The 14209-nt window shown below is 40.9% G+C and overlaps 1 protein-coding gene and 1 pseudogene across 2 annotated transcripts; both read left to right on the top strand.

Moving 5' to 3' along the window:
- Positions 1-32: 32 nt before the first annotated feature.
- Positions 33-2689, top strand: LOC133740445 (UDP-glucose flavonoid 3-O-glucosyltransferase 7-like; annotated as a pseudogene).
- A 9320-nt stretch (positions 2690-12009) lies between these two features.
- Positions 12010-13945, top strand: LOC133740615 (F-box/FBD/LRR-repeat protein At1g13570-like). 2 transcript variants are annotated; one of them, XM_062168560.1, is made up of 4 exons: positions 12010-12244; positions 12346-13213; positions 13303-13458; positions 13560-13945. In XM_062168560.1, the coding sequence occupies exons 2-4, from the start codon at positions 12377-12379 to the stop codon at positions 13872-13874; spliced, it is 1308 nt and encodes a 435-aa protein (XP_062024544.1). In that variant the 5' UTR covers positions 12010-12244; positions 12346-12376; the 3' UTR covers positions 13875-13945. The 2 variants fall into 2 exon arrangements, with proteins under 2 accessions (XP_062024544.1, XP_062024543.1); XM_062168559.1 differs by having other exon boundaries at positions 12341-13213.
- Positions 13946-14209: the final 264 nt, after the last annotated feature.

Genomic DNA, 14209 nt, shown 5'->3' with positions numbered 1-14209 from the left:
CGGTCAAATTGATTGAAAATCTCCAACTTGAATCAGAGATGGATACAAGAAAGGAAAGAAGATCCCATTGCTTTCAATTACAATTAAACATGGAGATTTAGTACTAGGATCCGAAGTAATAGAAAAAGAAGGGCCAGCAATATTAAAGACGTGCTTGGTATACTTGTCGCTCTTCATCATCTTCTAAACTCTTGTAACTGTTCTGGTTTGAGTTTGTGAGTTAGGGTGCAAATGTTGGATAGAATTAGCAATTTGCCAGATGATGTCACAGAAAATATTGTATCACGTTTGCAGCTTAGACAGGCAACAAGAACAATTATCTTGTCCAGCAAGTGGAGGTACAGATCGGTTATGCTTCAAGATCTAGCGTTTGATGATAACTCAAAGCGTACATCCTTTGTGAACGTTGCTGATCATGTACTCTTACTTCATATTGGCCCCCTATGCAAGTTCCAGCTTTATTATATAGATCCTCTAGTACCAACATCAAGAAATTCTATCAGACGGTTCATACTTTATCCGTGGACATCGAGTCGTTACCACATGCCATCATGTTTGTTCTCTTGCCAAGATATGGTTTCTTTAGAGCTATATAGTTGTTTGCTAAGCCCTCCGTCCACATTCAGAGGCTTCAGGAATTTGAAGTACCTAACCATTTTCTATGTTACTTTATTTGAAGCTGTGGTTGAAAATTTGATTTCTTGTAGTCCGTTGCTTAAGAGATAACGGCGCGACATTGTGATGGTTTTGAGATTGGTGCACCAAATCTCGAGTATATTAACATTTTAGGTGTTTTTGAAGACGTTAACCTTGTGAATACCTCAAATCTTGCTTCAATTGATTTGGACATCATGATCGACCAAATACGGGGTCTGGGGACTTCCAGCAATTTGGTCAAGGTTTTTAATCACCTGCCTCACATTCAGAGGCTCAATTAGGTGGAAAGGTGAAAATATCTTTTTTGCTAAGATGGTGACCCATTCCAGGTGGAGACCAGCTCACATGCATATGTTCATTTTCATCGACCCATAGGAAACAGAAAGCCAATACTGTGGGTGGATGAGAATAGAGAATAGAGATTACAGATCAAAATGCTTGTTAAGCCCTTAGCCAAATTATTTTCTTCTCGTGGTGTGAAATCGACCATAATAACCACTCAGCTCAATGCACCATTCATTACCAAAGCAACCCGAAGAAGCAAAAGTACTTTGGGATTTGATCAGAAAATTGAACTTATTCTTATCAAGTTCCCATCTGCTGAAGTTGGGTTGCCTGAGCAATGCGAGAGGGCTGATTTGATCAGAAGACCAGAGATGGAAGGAAAATTCTTCACAGCCACGTGTTTGCTTGAACCACGGCTCGAGCAGATTTTGGACCAACATCGACCTAATTTTTTGTTGCTGATTTGTTTTTTCCTTGGGCTACAGATGTTGCTGCCAAATTTGGAATTCCAAGGCTATATTTTCATGCAACCGGATTGCTCCCTTTCTGTGCTGCATTTAGTCTGATGATACATCAACTTCAGAAGAAAGCGTTATCTGAAACTGAACCCATTGTTATTCGTCCTGGTCTCCCAGATGAGATCAAGATGACAGGAAACCAAATGGTGGATTTTTTAAAGCTAGATGATGAAGCAGAACTCAGCAGGTTCTGGAAAGCGGCCTTGGAGTGTGAGAAAAGGAGCTATAGGGTCATTGTTAACAGCTTCTATGAACTTGAACCAGATTATGCTGATCATTACAGGAAGGTGTATGAGAGGAAGACGTAGCATATTGGCCCGATTTTCCTATTTGACAAGCCAGCAGAACATATGGCCACTGCTGAGCAACACCAGTGCTTGAAATGGCTTGATTCTAAGAAACCCATTTCGGTTGTATATGTATGTTTCGGAAGCATGATCAACTTTGCTGATTGTCAGCTCCTAGAAATTGCAGCAGGCCTTGAGGCTTCTGGACAGGACTTCATTTGGGTTGTGAAGAAACAAAAGAAAGAGATATAAGACTATAAGAGTGGTTGCCTGAAGGATTTGAGAAGAGAATGGAAGGTAACGGACTGATTATAAGAGATTGGGCTCCTCAAGTGCTGATTCTTGAGCATGAAGCAGTAGGAGCTTTTCTCTATCTATCATTGTGGGTGGAACTCATTTCTTGAAGGAGTCTCTGCTGGGATACCGATGATCACCTAGCCGGTGTCTGCTGAAAACTTTTACAAGGAGAAGCTAGTGACGCAGATACTCTGTGTTGGGGTTGCTATTGGTGCTGAAAAATGGATTTCATTTGTGGATGCAAGTATGAAGAGTGAGGCCAGTGTGAAGAGGGAGGCCATACAGAAGGCTGTGATAAGAATCATGGAGGGTGATGACGCAGAGGAAATGAGAAACAGAGCTAAAGCGCTTGGAGAGATGGCAATCAGGGCTGTTGAAGAAGGTGGTTCATCTTTCTCGGATTTAACTTCTCTAATTGAAGAGTTGAGGACCCTTAATGGATCTTGATTTTCTTCGGGACTAAATGGCGAGAAAGAAACGTTGCCCCTAGTAATCTTCTGCTACCCACTGCAACTAAATCATCACCTCCCCAAGTTTTTAAATTGTTGTTTGTGTTTAAGGACAAGAACAACATAACAGAGAGAGAGGAGAGAGTAATGTCTGATTTATTCATCTCACAATGGAGGGTTTATATAGAAATACAAACCTAGTGTGAATGCTCTAAGAGAAAATCAAAATGATAACAATCTCTCTTGGTTGATTGAGGGCTGCAGCTCCACATGGTGGCTGCAATGATCACAGCTTGACATGCTTGTTGCCCTTTGGCATAAAGCTTGTCACACAAGTCTCTATACCTACATTATACACTCAAGTACCTATTGTATACATGATATAGACATTTATACTATGACTCATGTTGTACATGTGAATCATATATACTACAACACTCCCCCTTGGATATTTCATGTCAATAGTATTGTCTAGGTCGTGCGCCTCGAAATTGCCTCGTTAAAAACCTTGTCAAGTAATAAAACCCTGTGGGACAAAACAACCTTGGTCGAAGGAGAAAAAGAGCACAACGCGCATGAGTGTGGAGTAGTAATATCATAGCTTCGGAGATAAGTGGAGTCTTCTTATCAGCCTCATAAGTAGATAATATGTCTACGAGAGGGATGCAAATAGAGTTGCTGCAACAAAACCTTGCCCGAAAAACCCAGTGGGAAAAACCCGTGGTCGAAGGGAAAAGATGAGCAAAAGCATATATGTTGAAATCAAAACATCTTCAGGATGTAGTATAAGTGGGGTGACCATGCTAAAGATGTGCCTCGTTAAAACCTTGTCAGGTAACAAAACCCAAATGGGACAAAATAACCCTGGACGAAGGACAAAAAGAGTACACGATGGTCAAGTGGGTATACTTCTGGATACTCCCCCTGATTTCAATATCTCCTTTGTGTCTCCCAAACGTGGTGCTTCTCTCGTTGCCTCATTTAAAAACCTTGCCGAGTAAATAATCTCGGTTGAAAGGGAAAAAGAGCACAACACACTATTCACGTTTCGAGACCATATATGTAGACATCTCCCCCTCTTATTGATTTTTGAGGAGAGTCTGTTATTGCTGATTTTATGCTTGATGTTGTCGCTTTCCATGCAGCCTTGCTTCATTTGTTTTAAAATAAGCAGCATTATCTTAAATGCTTATAGGCTCATCTGTGGTAGACTTCAAACCACAATTGTTCGAACATGCGTAACTATGGATCCAGTCCATATACATTCACGAACTACTTCGTGAAGAGCAAAAATCTCTGCAATGTTCGAAGATATAGCGACTAAGGTCTATTCTGTAGACTTTCAAGATATCGCGGTCTTTACCCATGGTGAACACTTCACCACTCTGGGGAGGCCTTTGTATGGGTCAACAAATACCCAATATCAGCAAAACCTTCCAAAAACACTTATGTCATTTTGGGATAGAAATAGAAAACGCAGGCCAGCGTTTGGCGGCGTTTCTAGTGTGTGATGGGTCTGATTCCATCATCTCTTTGTAGGGATAGAATAAGCCCATATCGATCGTACATTTCAAGTACCGAAAGATATCTTTTACACCAATCCAATGGTGTCGCGTTGGCGCAGAGCTATACCTTTAGCTAACAAGTTTATGTTTAAAATGAGATTTCCAGTCTTGTGCATTGAGCTAAGTACAATAATGCGCTTATTCGCACTTCTGCCTCTAGCACATCTTCGTCTGATCATCCTTCAGACGGAGAGGATCCTTTTTAGGATCAAGACTACGAATGATTATGGGGTGCTTGAAGGTTTGACCTTTGTCAAAAAAATGCCTAAGCATCTATCAACACGATGCTCAAGTTCTAAACTGAGGCATAATCGTGTTCCCCCAAAATCTTTTATCTCAAACTCGGATTTCAAGTGTTCAGCGGTTTTCCCTTAACTCTTTAAGGGCTTCTAATGAAGATCATGTCCAGTATGACAACCGTGATAGAATCCGAAACTTGTTATGGAAACGCGCGGGCATATCCCTTCCCAATCAAGTAGTCACATTTAGTGAGCGTTTCAACTCTATTGCAAACGCGCTTCGTGGTCTAGAGCCACTTGATTTGGGTAACCAAAGTTTCACTATGAACTTTCATGTATATTCTGTATCTAGATCCCCACATAGATACATAGTGACCACTTTTTATAAGCTGCATGTTCAGTTATTTGGAAACTACCAAACTGACAGGGTAGTGGAGTGTAATGACATCCATTACGAGAGAATATGTCTCTTCGTAGTCAATACCAGGGTGTTTTTGTGAGAAGCCTTGCGCCATAAGGCGAGATTACTATCTCTTTTTCTCAACACACTTTCTAACGAAGACCCATTTTTTCAATAGGTTTTATGTAAGGAGGTGTTGGCATCACTGGCTCAAAGACCTTCCTCTTCGTTAGAGAATCTTACTTAACCTGGATCGCATTTTTCCATTTAGGCCAAATTTCTCTACGTTGGTATTCATGCTTCAACGGAGCGTGGTTCGAAATCATCGATCTCAACAAACTCATGTGCATCAAAATGCGCAAATACATCATCAATTATGATGGAGTTTTTATTCCACGTCTTATGTACACTAGTGTAATTTTCATAGTGCTCTATATTCTCAGAAATAGGTTTTGACGTTGAGGCGTCCCCCAACGATAACCATAATCCGGAAGATGCTCATAAGACGGATGTTTGAGTGTCGATGATTCAAGGATTGTGCCAAAGTATCCTTCGAATCCACAGGCTTCCCACGCATCCTAGCTGGGGCCATGGCCTATAACACCAGAGTGCCACTTTCTATGGCGTTGGCACCTTGCCTACCTCTGTGTAAGGTGGTGCTACGTTCTCTTATAGGGACGTCCTTCCTTGCAGGCATTTTTGCAGCAAATGTGTGTGATCTCGTCACTTTTAATAGGGATCGAGATGAGACATAGTGGGGACAGACCACGACAATTCCTGTCGTTCCTGCTGAACATTCGAGTTCTTATCTCCCCCTAACGATGGGAAGACTATCTCATCAAAGTGACATCCGTAAATCAAACGGGAAAGAGATCGCCTTGCAAGGGCATTTAAGTGGCGGACGATTGTTGGAGTCTCACATCCAACTAAGTTGCTCACTTATTTGTAAGGACCTACCATAGGCGCTGTGGCAGCGCAATTGGCACATAAATGGCTCACTCGAATGTGCGTAAGTACAAAATATTTGTACCCAGTCACTAGCTGTAACGCAGATATACATTGAGTGGCGGTAGGTCGTAGAGAAATTAGCATAGTTGTATGCGATATTGCATCACCCCAAGCGGATATAAGAAGATTGGTGCGCATCACCAATGTCTGAACTACCATCGTAGTTATGTCCGCGAGACCTTTCGGGCGTGAATCTGGGAATGTGATGTCTAACATCAGTCCCTTTGCAATAACCATCGAAAGTCTTCGATGTAAACTCTCTAGCATAGTCAAATCTATTTGATTGAAGGATGAATCTAGGGGGTGAGCCCATTGTCATATGATTTGTGCTAGGAGTATAGCATACTTAGCTTTTACAGGTGGATAATGGCACAACACGTGATCAGTGTGTTTGCATGTCAACCAACATCATGAGTTATTTAAACGTCCGCAAGTTGGTTGAATAAGTCCACAAATATCACCTTGGATTCTTTGCAAGGATTCTTTGCAAGAATGGTATTTTATTTAGTGTCCTTTGCATAGGATGATCTCGATCCTATCTTTTGCTAAAAAAAGCAAGCTTTGCAAAACGAAGTAACTCTTTGGACCAATCTTTGGTTCGTACTTCTTTCGTTTTGAGGAATTGATGTCCGTGAAGTCTTTAATATATGGAACATCATATCATGACCTGGATATCCCAAACGGTCTTGCCAAAGCCTATATGTGTCAGAATCCCATAACTCATCTCTTATGACATGGTTTGATTCAATGACTCGAATAGTGGTTGTATGCAACCCACTAGAGCGACACATAAGTTTCTCTAATACTCGTTTATGTCCGTAGTCATTAGAGGCGATGCAAATGAACTCTTGTCCATTCTTACAATGTGTTTTCACATGAAAACCATTGGCTTTTATATCTTTCAAGTAATAAAGTTCGGAAATTAACACATGTCCATGACATTGAATAATAATGCGACACTTTATTAATACGGAAAATAGTCAATGATTACATCAAAGTTTCCAAAATCTATTCCAAAATACAATCAAACTTATACAATTTGTAATTGCTCAATCCGTTTGGTAATTCCAATGAAATATGACCAGGGAAGTAGAGAGATGTTGGTGGAGCGAGGCTCGCTTAAACACCCTGATCTCAATTACTTTCCTAGACATCATACTTCATTTGGGTACACCACATGAGAAAGAGTCAATACAATTGTCATTTATTGACTAAGGCACATTTGCCGTTTATTGGAAAATAGAAAATGATTATTCTAATCAAAGTCTGCGGCATCCTCGTGCTCTTTGTTTGCAGCTTTGAAGTCCTTAGTGGTGAGAGTGTTATCTTCACCATCTTTATTTTCAGCAAGATTGATATTTTCATCTTCAGCATGATTAGTTTCTTGCTCTCTCAATTGCATATACCCCTTGTAGCTTGCAACTAGTTGGGTACTTGCATGGCATTGCTTGAACCAATGCTCAATTGATCCACACCGATGACACCTGTCATTGTGGTTACCTTCCTTCATTTGAGGTGTAGGTTGTCCACGTTGTGGATATTCCCTAGGAGGGTTGCTGCTACTACCACGTCTCATGGTGCGACCTCCATGGCCCATATTGTTACTTCCATGGCCTGTGGTGCTACCATATCCTCGGCCCATGTTGTTACTGTATCCACCTCTCTCACGTGTGGAGTTGCCACCACGTGTGTCCGCTCTAAAGTTGCGGTTTCCTTTTTTATTGGGGCGGTTATTTGGACCCATATTGTTAGGGTACCGCTCCATGCGCCCTCTTTTGGGTGCATTATAATTCGTCTCGCGAACGCTCTTGGTTCCAATGGGCTTTGAATTATAATTCTTTACAAGGATGTTGTCGTGCTTTTCAGCTACCGACAAAATATTAATAAGCTCATTAAACCTTGTAATTCGTCCAGCATTAACTTCGGTGCGATATTGCTTTGATATCACAATTGTTGAGACGGGAATGGTGGAGAGAGTCTTCTCAATTAGCTCCTTTTCTGTGAGAGGCTTTGCACAGAACTTCAACATGGCTTTGAGGCGAAGAGCTTCTGAGTTGTACTCAGCAACAGACTTGAAGTCGGAGAAGCGTATGTTGTTCCACTGAACCTTCAAGTCAGGCAGGAGGGAATCTTGGATATTTCCAAAGCGCTCTTCTAGCGCTACCCATAAATCTCTTGCATCTTTGATCGACATGTACTCTAATCTTAGAGATTTTTCCATGTGGCGTCGCATCAAGATTATTGCTTGAGCATGCTTTGTGGGTGTTCGTTGGAACACAAGGCCTTGGTCAGGTGCCTGGATTATGGGCAATATCCCTTTTGTAGTGAGATGGTTCTCAACGTCGGTTACCCAGCCATGGTATTCCGAGCCTGTTGAGTCAAGCATTGGAAAATCGAGTCTAGGTTCATTCGACATCCTGAAAAGTAAGAAGAGAGAATATATTAGTTTCGGAGTTTAAACTTCCACGAAAACTAAAATAATAAGATTTCCGAGCTATGCTACCAAGAAATTTATTTTCAATAATATTTGGATTAGACCAAAACAATGATGTTTGCAGACGCTCTTAGTCCGAACATTATGAACACTCTTAGTTCATTTAGCGTGAATCCCCACGATTCCGCTTTTAATTCATAAATAGATGCTTGCGGACGCTCTTAGTCCGAACATTATGAACACTCTTAGTTCATAGATTACGAACGCTCTTAGTTCGTTTAGCGTGAATTTCTATAATTCCGCCTTTTTACCACAAGTTCCCGAGAAAAAGAAAGAGAGGAAAAATGAGTAAAAACTCAAAAACGGGAACTTTTAGTAAATAATACCTTGAAATAGTGTTGTCGGAAATGTCCGAAAAGTCGCCGGAAAAGTGTTCCGAAAGTCGTCGGAAAAGTGTCCGAAAAGTCGCCGGAAAAGTGTCCGGAAAGTCGCCGGAAAAGTGTCCGGAAAGTTGCTCGACAGATGTGTCGACAGCTGCTCGGCAGGCCTTCGGCAGATGCTGCACAGCTGCTAGGCAGGCCTTCGGCAGGTGCTGTCGACAGGACTCGGCAGCTTCTCGGCAGATGCGCTCGGCAGGGCTCGGCAGATGCTGTCGACAGCTTCTGCGCAGCTGCTCGGCAGCACTTCGGCAGGACTCAGCAGCACTTCGGCAGGACTCAACAGCGGTCCGGCAGCGGTTCAGAACTTCCGGCAGCCGGTTCGAGCGGTTTCCGGCCGGTTCTGGGGGTTCTGAAACTGGTTCTGGGCTTCTTGAATCAAGGGCTATGATATGAGCTAGGGTTTGGAGGTTTTTTGTAGGTTTGAAAAAATGACTTCGATCGAATTATGAACTACCTCTACTCTTTCCAATTTCGATCCTAATTCTAGAGTAATTTCGTGCTGATAACGTGTTTAAGGACAAGAACAACATAACAGAGAGAGAGGAGAGAGTAATGTCTGATTTATTCATCTCACAATGGAGGGTTTATATAGAAATACAAACCTAGTGTGAATGCTCTAAGAGAAAATCAAAATGATAACAATCTCTCTTGGTTGATTGAGGGCTGCAGCTCCACATGGTGGCTGCAATGATCACAGCTTGACATGCTTGTTGCCCTTTGGCATAAAGCTTGTCACACAAGTCTCTATACCTACATTATACACTCAAGTACCTATTGTATACATGATATAGACATTTATACTATGACTCATGTTGTACATGTGAATCATATATACTACAACAGTTTGGCAATTATCCTAGCGTTGGTTTATTGAAAAATAAGATATAGTTTCTCCAACAACAAGAAACAGCATTGTGATTTAACAACTATTGCAATGGTAATAATTAAATTTCATTTAGAAAAATTTTATGGTACCGATACGTCAAATACACTTAGTTAAATATAGAGGTAAACTAATTTGATACAAAAGTGAAGTAGTCACAAACTAGCATACTAATATGTGAAGTCAGTCTACATATCAAATTTTATTGTACTTCATGATTTGATGTTATGGACCTTTCTGAATGCCCGCCAAATGATTAGAGGAGTTTATCTTTGGAGAATTGAAGTCATGTCGAATAACGATTACAATTTCACATTTACTCAACTGTGACTTGTGAAAATAACCAAGATTTCTGGTGCAAAAGCTGAATTAGATATCATCAAATCTCTACTTTTAAGTTCACTAGTTCTTGAGAGAATGTCCATTAAGCCTCATGTCAATTGTTCTTCAGAACTAGCACGTGAAAGATTTGCTTCGGTTTAGGCGCTCGTCAATGCTTTGGGAGATAATGTTCTTGGATCCGTAATTCGTCAATGATAGCAGCAGCTAACAACATTTGCTTATAGAGATGAATATGAGGCTTGGAGTAGTTGTACTCTTTGGTACTAGTCTTTATAATGCATGTTTAATAGTTTGAGACATATTTTAACAATTTCTATCAAAAGTTTCACCGTCATTATTTAGTTGAAATTTTCTTATCAAGGATGTGTCCCATGTTCGGTTATAAAAAAAAAAAAAAAATGATCATTTATCCAATTTCAGCTTAAAAATTGCCCACTTGCTCCACTAACAGTTTTTTAACCCCATTTACCCAAAACACTCTAAGAGATTATTTCTCTAATACCCAATTAATTTTTTTTTTTATTCTTTTTATTTATTTTTGGGACTTTTTTGCCCTCTCCTTCTTTCTCACTTAGAGAGAGAAGACATCCTCCACCTTGCTGTGCTCCGGTGACCAGTGGCCGGCCGCAGTCTCCAGCGACCTGACTCCTGCGACCGGTGATCGGAGTCCTGCATCCAGTGACCGGAATCCGACAACCAGTCACTGGAATCCCGAATCCGACTGCTGAATTGGTGACCGGATTCTGGCGTCTTAATTTATTGCCCCCCTAATATTACCCAGTAACCATATTATTGCCCCCCAGTAATCATATTATTGCCCCCTCAATACTCATATTATTGTCTCCCAATAATCATATTATTATCTCCAATAATCATATTATTGCCCTCAAATGAATTGCATAAACTCCAAAAATCCAGTGAATTGCATAAACTCCAAAAATCAAAATGAATGTGCCTGTAATTGATTAATTTATATGCATATTATTGCCCCCTAATACTCATATTATTGCCTCCCAATAATCATATTATTGCCCCGCAGTAGACATGTATAACTACTCAATAAAACCTTTTTTTTTCATTCTTCATTCTTCATTCTTCTTTCTTCTTTCCTTATAATTTACCAAAAAAAAAAAAAACAAGTGGACACCCAAAATTTGCTCTGGGTATCCGCCGGAAATCCAACCTGAAATCCAATTCAAAAATTCTTGTTGCACTGCATTTGTCCATCCAGCTGGAGAGAGAGAGAGAGATAGAGAGAGTGCAGAAACAGTATCGATCACAGTTTACCCAAAAAAAAAAAATTGGACACCCAGGATTTGCTCTGGGCACCCGCCGGAAATCCGACCTGAAATCCCAGCCTTCTCCGATCGAACCCGTCTCCCACGCTCCCAAACCCAAACAACACTCCTCCTCACCCGACCCGGACCCGGCTCCGCAATCATCAACACAAACATAACTGCCGCCACCGTTGCACACGCCTCCTCATGACTCTCCTGACTCGCCGTAGACCAGAGAACACGCCCGGTTCTTAAAGGACGGGCCTTCCATAAGCCCAGTGTTGTACCCGACCTGGGTGGCTCCGTTGCCGGAAATTAAGGTCTCCGAGGAAGGCGGAGAGGCGAGTCAGGATGATCTGGAGAAGGAGAAGGAGAACCAGCGCTGGTGGTGAGTATGCAGGCCTCTGACGACGGCCTCGGGAAGCAGAGGAGAGAGAGAGAGAGAAAGGCCGTTGTCAGCGTAAAAGAGGAGAGAGAGACAGAGTGACATGCTTTTAATTTTATAATGAAAATTTGTCTAAAATAGTATTTTTATTTTTAAATGAGTAAGTGGGCACAATAATCTCTTAACGGAGTAAGTGGACAATTTTGAAGCTGAAATTGGGTAAGTGGTCACGGCCCCGCACCTTAAATATAGTCCTAATATACTAGTTTATGTAATTCCCAAAATATTTATTCTGGAGAAAAAATTACTAAATTTAGTTGTCAAGTAATTTGTTAAGGTTAATGAATAAAAAAAAAATGTCAAAGAATATGATTAGTCAAAATTTGAAAAGTAATAATTTGTTGACTAAACTCATACTTCTAGGCGATAATCTTTAGGGCTTGAATTCCAATACGGTTAGGACATGCAGTACGTGGAAAAACACCTAGCCCTAATACATATTCGCTTAAATTTTCTTTTGGCAGCCCTTAACGCGGCAACGGCCGCTACAATCTTTTTCCTTATTTCTGGACCGAAGTGAGTACACGCGCCTTGCTCAGTGCGTCTCACTCCACCGAACGCCATGAAGTCAGCCACGTTATCCCTTGGGCCGAGCTGGCAACCAGTAACCGTGGGTCAGTTTTTGGGTCAAAAATTTGATCTCCCAAAGTGACCTGGGTCACCTTTCTTGACGGGCTTCCAGAGCGAGATCTGGACGAAGCTCCAGGTCGTTGCTTAGGTATGTTCCAACTCCTTTGATGTATATATTCCGAAGAACTCTTAGATAGATCATGTTTGTTGTATTGTACCTAACTATATATATCCCTTACTCCAGTGTAGTGATCGAGTTAAGAGTCTGCTGATACCGAAAATGGAGATGGATAGAATTAGCAGTTTACCAAATGATGTGACAGAAAAGATTTTGTCATGTTTGCCGCTTAGGGACGCTGTGAGGACAAGTGTTTTATCCAGCAAGTGGAGGTACAAGTCGGCCATGCTTCAAGATCTAGAATTTGATGAGTGTTCCTGGCGGACGAGCCAATATCGAGAGTATGATGATGATGATTATCAAATCCACAAAACCTTTGTGAACATGATTGATCATGTGCTCTTACTTCATCTTGTCCCCATACGCAAGTTCAAGCTAGCCTGTACTGCGGATGAGGTAGCCACTAGAGATATTGATCGATGGATGACCCATCTATCAAGAAACTCTATCAAAGAGTTGATAATTAAGCTTTGGCTAGACCATCAATACAACATTCCATTCTCTGTGTTTTCATGTCAAGGTCTTGTTCACTTGGAGTTACTCGACTGTTTGCTCAAACCTCCGTCAACATTCAAAGGGTTCAAGAGCTTGAAGAGTCTTCGACTCCTTCATGTCGACATGGCCCAAGATGTGTTTGAAAATTTGATTCGTTGCAGTCCTCTGCTCGAGAGATTAACATTGCTAAGTTGTGACGGTGTCACCAGTCTCAAAATTGATGCACCCAATCTCCAATATTTGCACGTTTTAGGAGAGTTTGATGTCGTTAACCTTGACAGTGCCTCAAGTATTACTGAGGCTGAAATTTGGATGGGCATCGGTAATGACGAAATAGGAGTTCCAGCCAGTTGGATTCCTGCCTGCAGTTCTAGCAATTTGCTCATGATCTTTGATCACCTACCTCATATTCGAAGACTTAAAATTAATAGGCGCTTTTTAGAGGTAATGTGCTTGCAAAATTGTTACTTGATCCTCAACATTGTCATTTGAATTTAATCATACTTATTAAATTTTTTGTGTTCTTTCATCAGTATTTGTCTCTGGGCGCCTTGCCAGAAAAGCTCACTAATCCATGTCAACATCTGAAGGCTCTTTCTGTAGACATATGCTTCGATGATCCGGATGCAATTCCAACTGCTCTATGCATTCTGAGAAGCTCCCCTGCTCTACAAGAACTAGAAATTGAGGTCAGTTGATTCTGCTGACTTTAAATTACTGTAAAATATATAATTAGTTTCGACAGCTATTTGTCAAAACTTCAAGTTTTGATACTATAGACCTCTTGTAGGTGGATCCGACAGAGAAACTCCCAAGGATACACTCTATTGTCGAAGAAGTGAACTCTCCTTGTGTAAATGACAACTACAATTGCACATTTTCTCAACTGCGACTTGTGAAAATAACTGAGATCTCTGGTGTTAAAGCTGAACTAGATTTCATCAGATTTCTACTCTTAAGTTCACCTGTGCTTGAGAGAATGACTGTCACGCCTCGTAGATTTCCCGAGCCTTCTTATGTGGATGGTGTTCCGAAACTAGTAAAAGAGCTACTCCAGTTTAAACGTGAATCAAAGCATGCAGAGATAATTCTCCTGGACCCATAATTCATCAATGAATTGAAGCAGCTTTAAGGTTCTGGACTGCTGGTAGAAATGAATTTAGGTTTGGTGTTGTAGCATACGGTATTTAATATCTAGATTTCCATTGTCATTATTAAGTTGAATTTGCTTATAAAATGATGTATCAAGTTATATCTTTTGTCAGAACAATGGAAGGTCCGAACAAATTTTGGGTGTCGCAGTCTCTAATGTAATTTCAATGTCGTTTCATCATCAAAAAACCCTACTCGCTTCTCAGCTTAATTAGATGGTTTTGTTTGTTTCTGAATTTCTGTGGCTTTGCACCTTAGACATGCAAATAATAGATGAGATGTCATTGA

This window comes from Rosa rugosa, chromosome 3, assembly GCF_958449725.1.
Source record: "Rosa rugosa chromosome 3, drRosRugo1.1, whole genome shotgun sequence".
NCBI classification, from domain to species: Eukaryota; Viridiplantae; Streptophyta; class Magnoliopsida; order Rosales; family Rosaceae; genus Rosa; species Rosa rugosa.
Note: the sequence above shows the minus strand (reverse complement) of the source record. Positions and strands in the feature narration are given on the sequence as shown.

Bases quoted from the DNA above. Each gene is read 5' to 3' on its own strand.
- LOC133740615 (XM_062168560.1), top strand. From the start codon at position 12,377: ATGGAGATGGATAGAATTAGCAGTTTACCAAATGATGTGACAGAAAAG. The intron at 13,214-13,302 runs GTAATGTGCTTG...TTCTTTCATCAG, and splicing joins TTAATAGGCGCTTTTTAGAG to TATTTGTCTCTGGGCGCCTT. The intron at 13,459-13,559 runs GTCAGTTGATTC...GACCTCTTGTAG, and splicing joins TACAAGAACTAGAAATTGAG to GTGGATCCGACAGAGAAACT.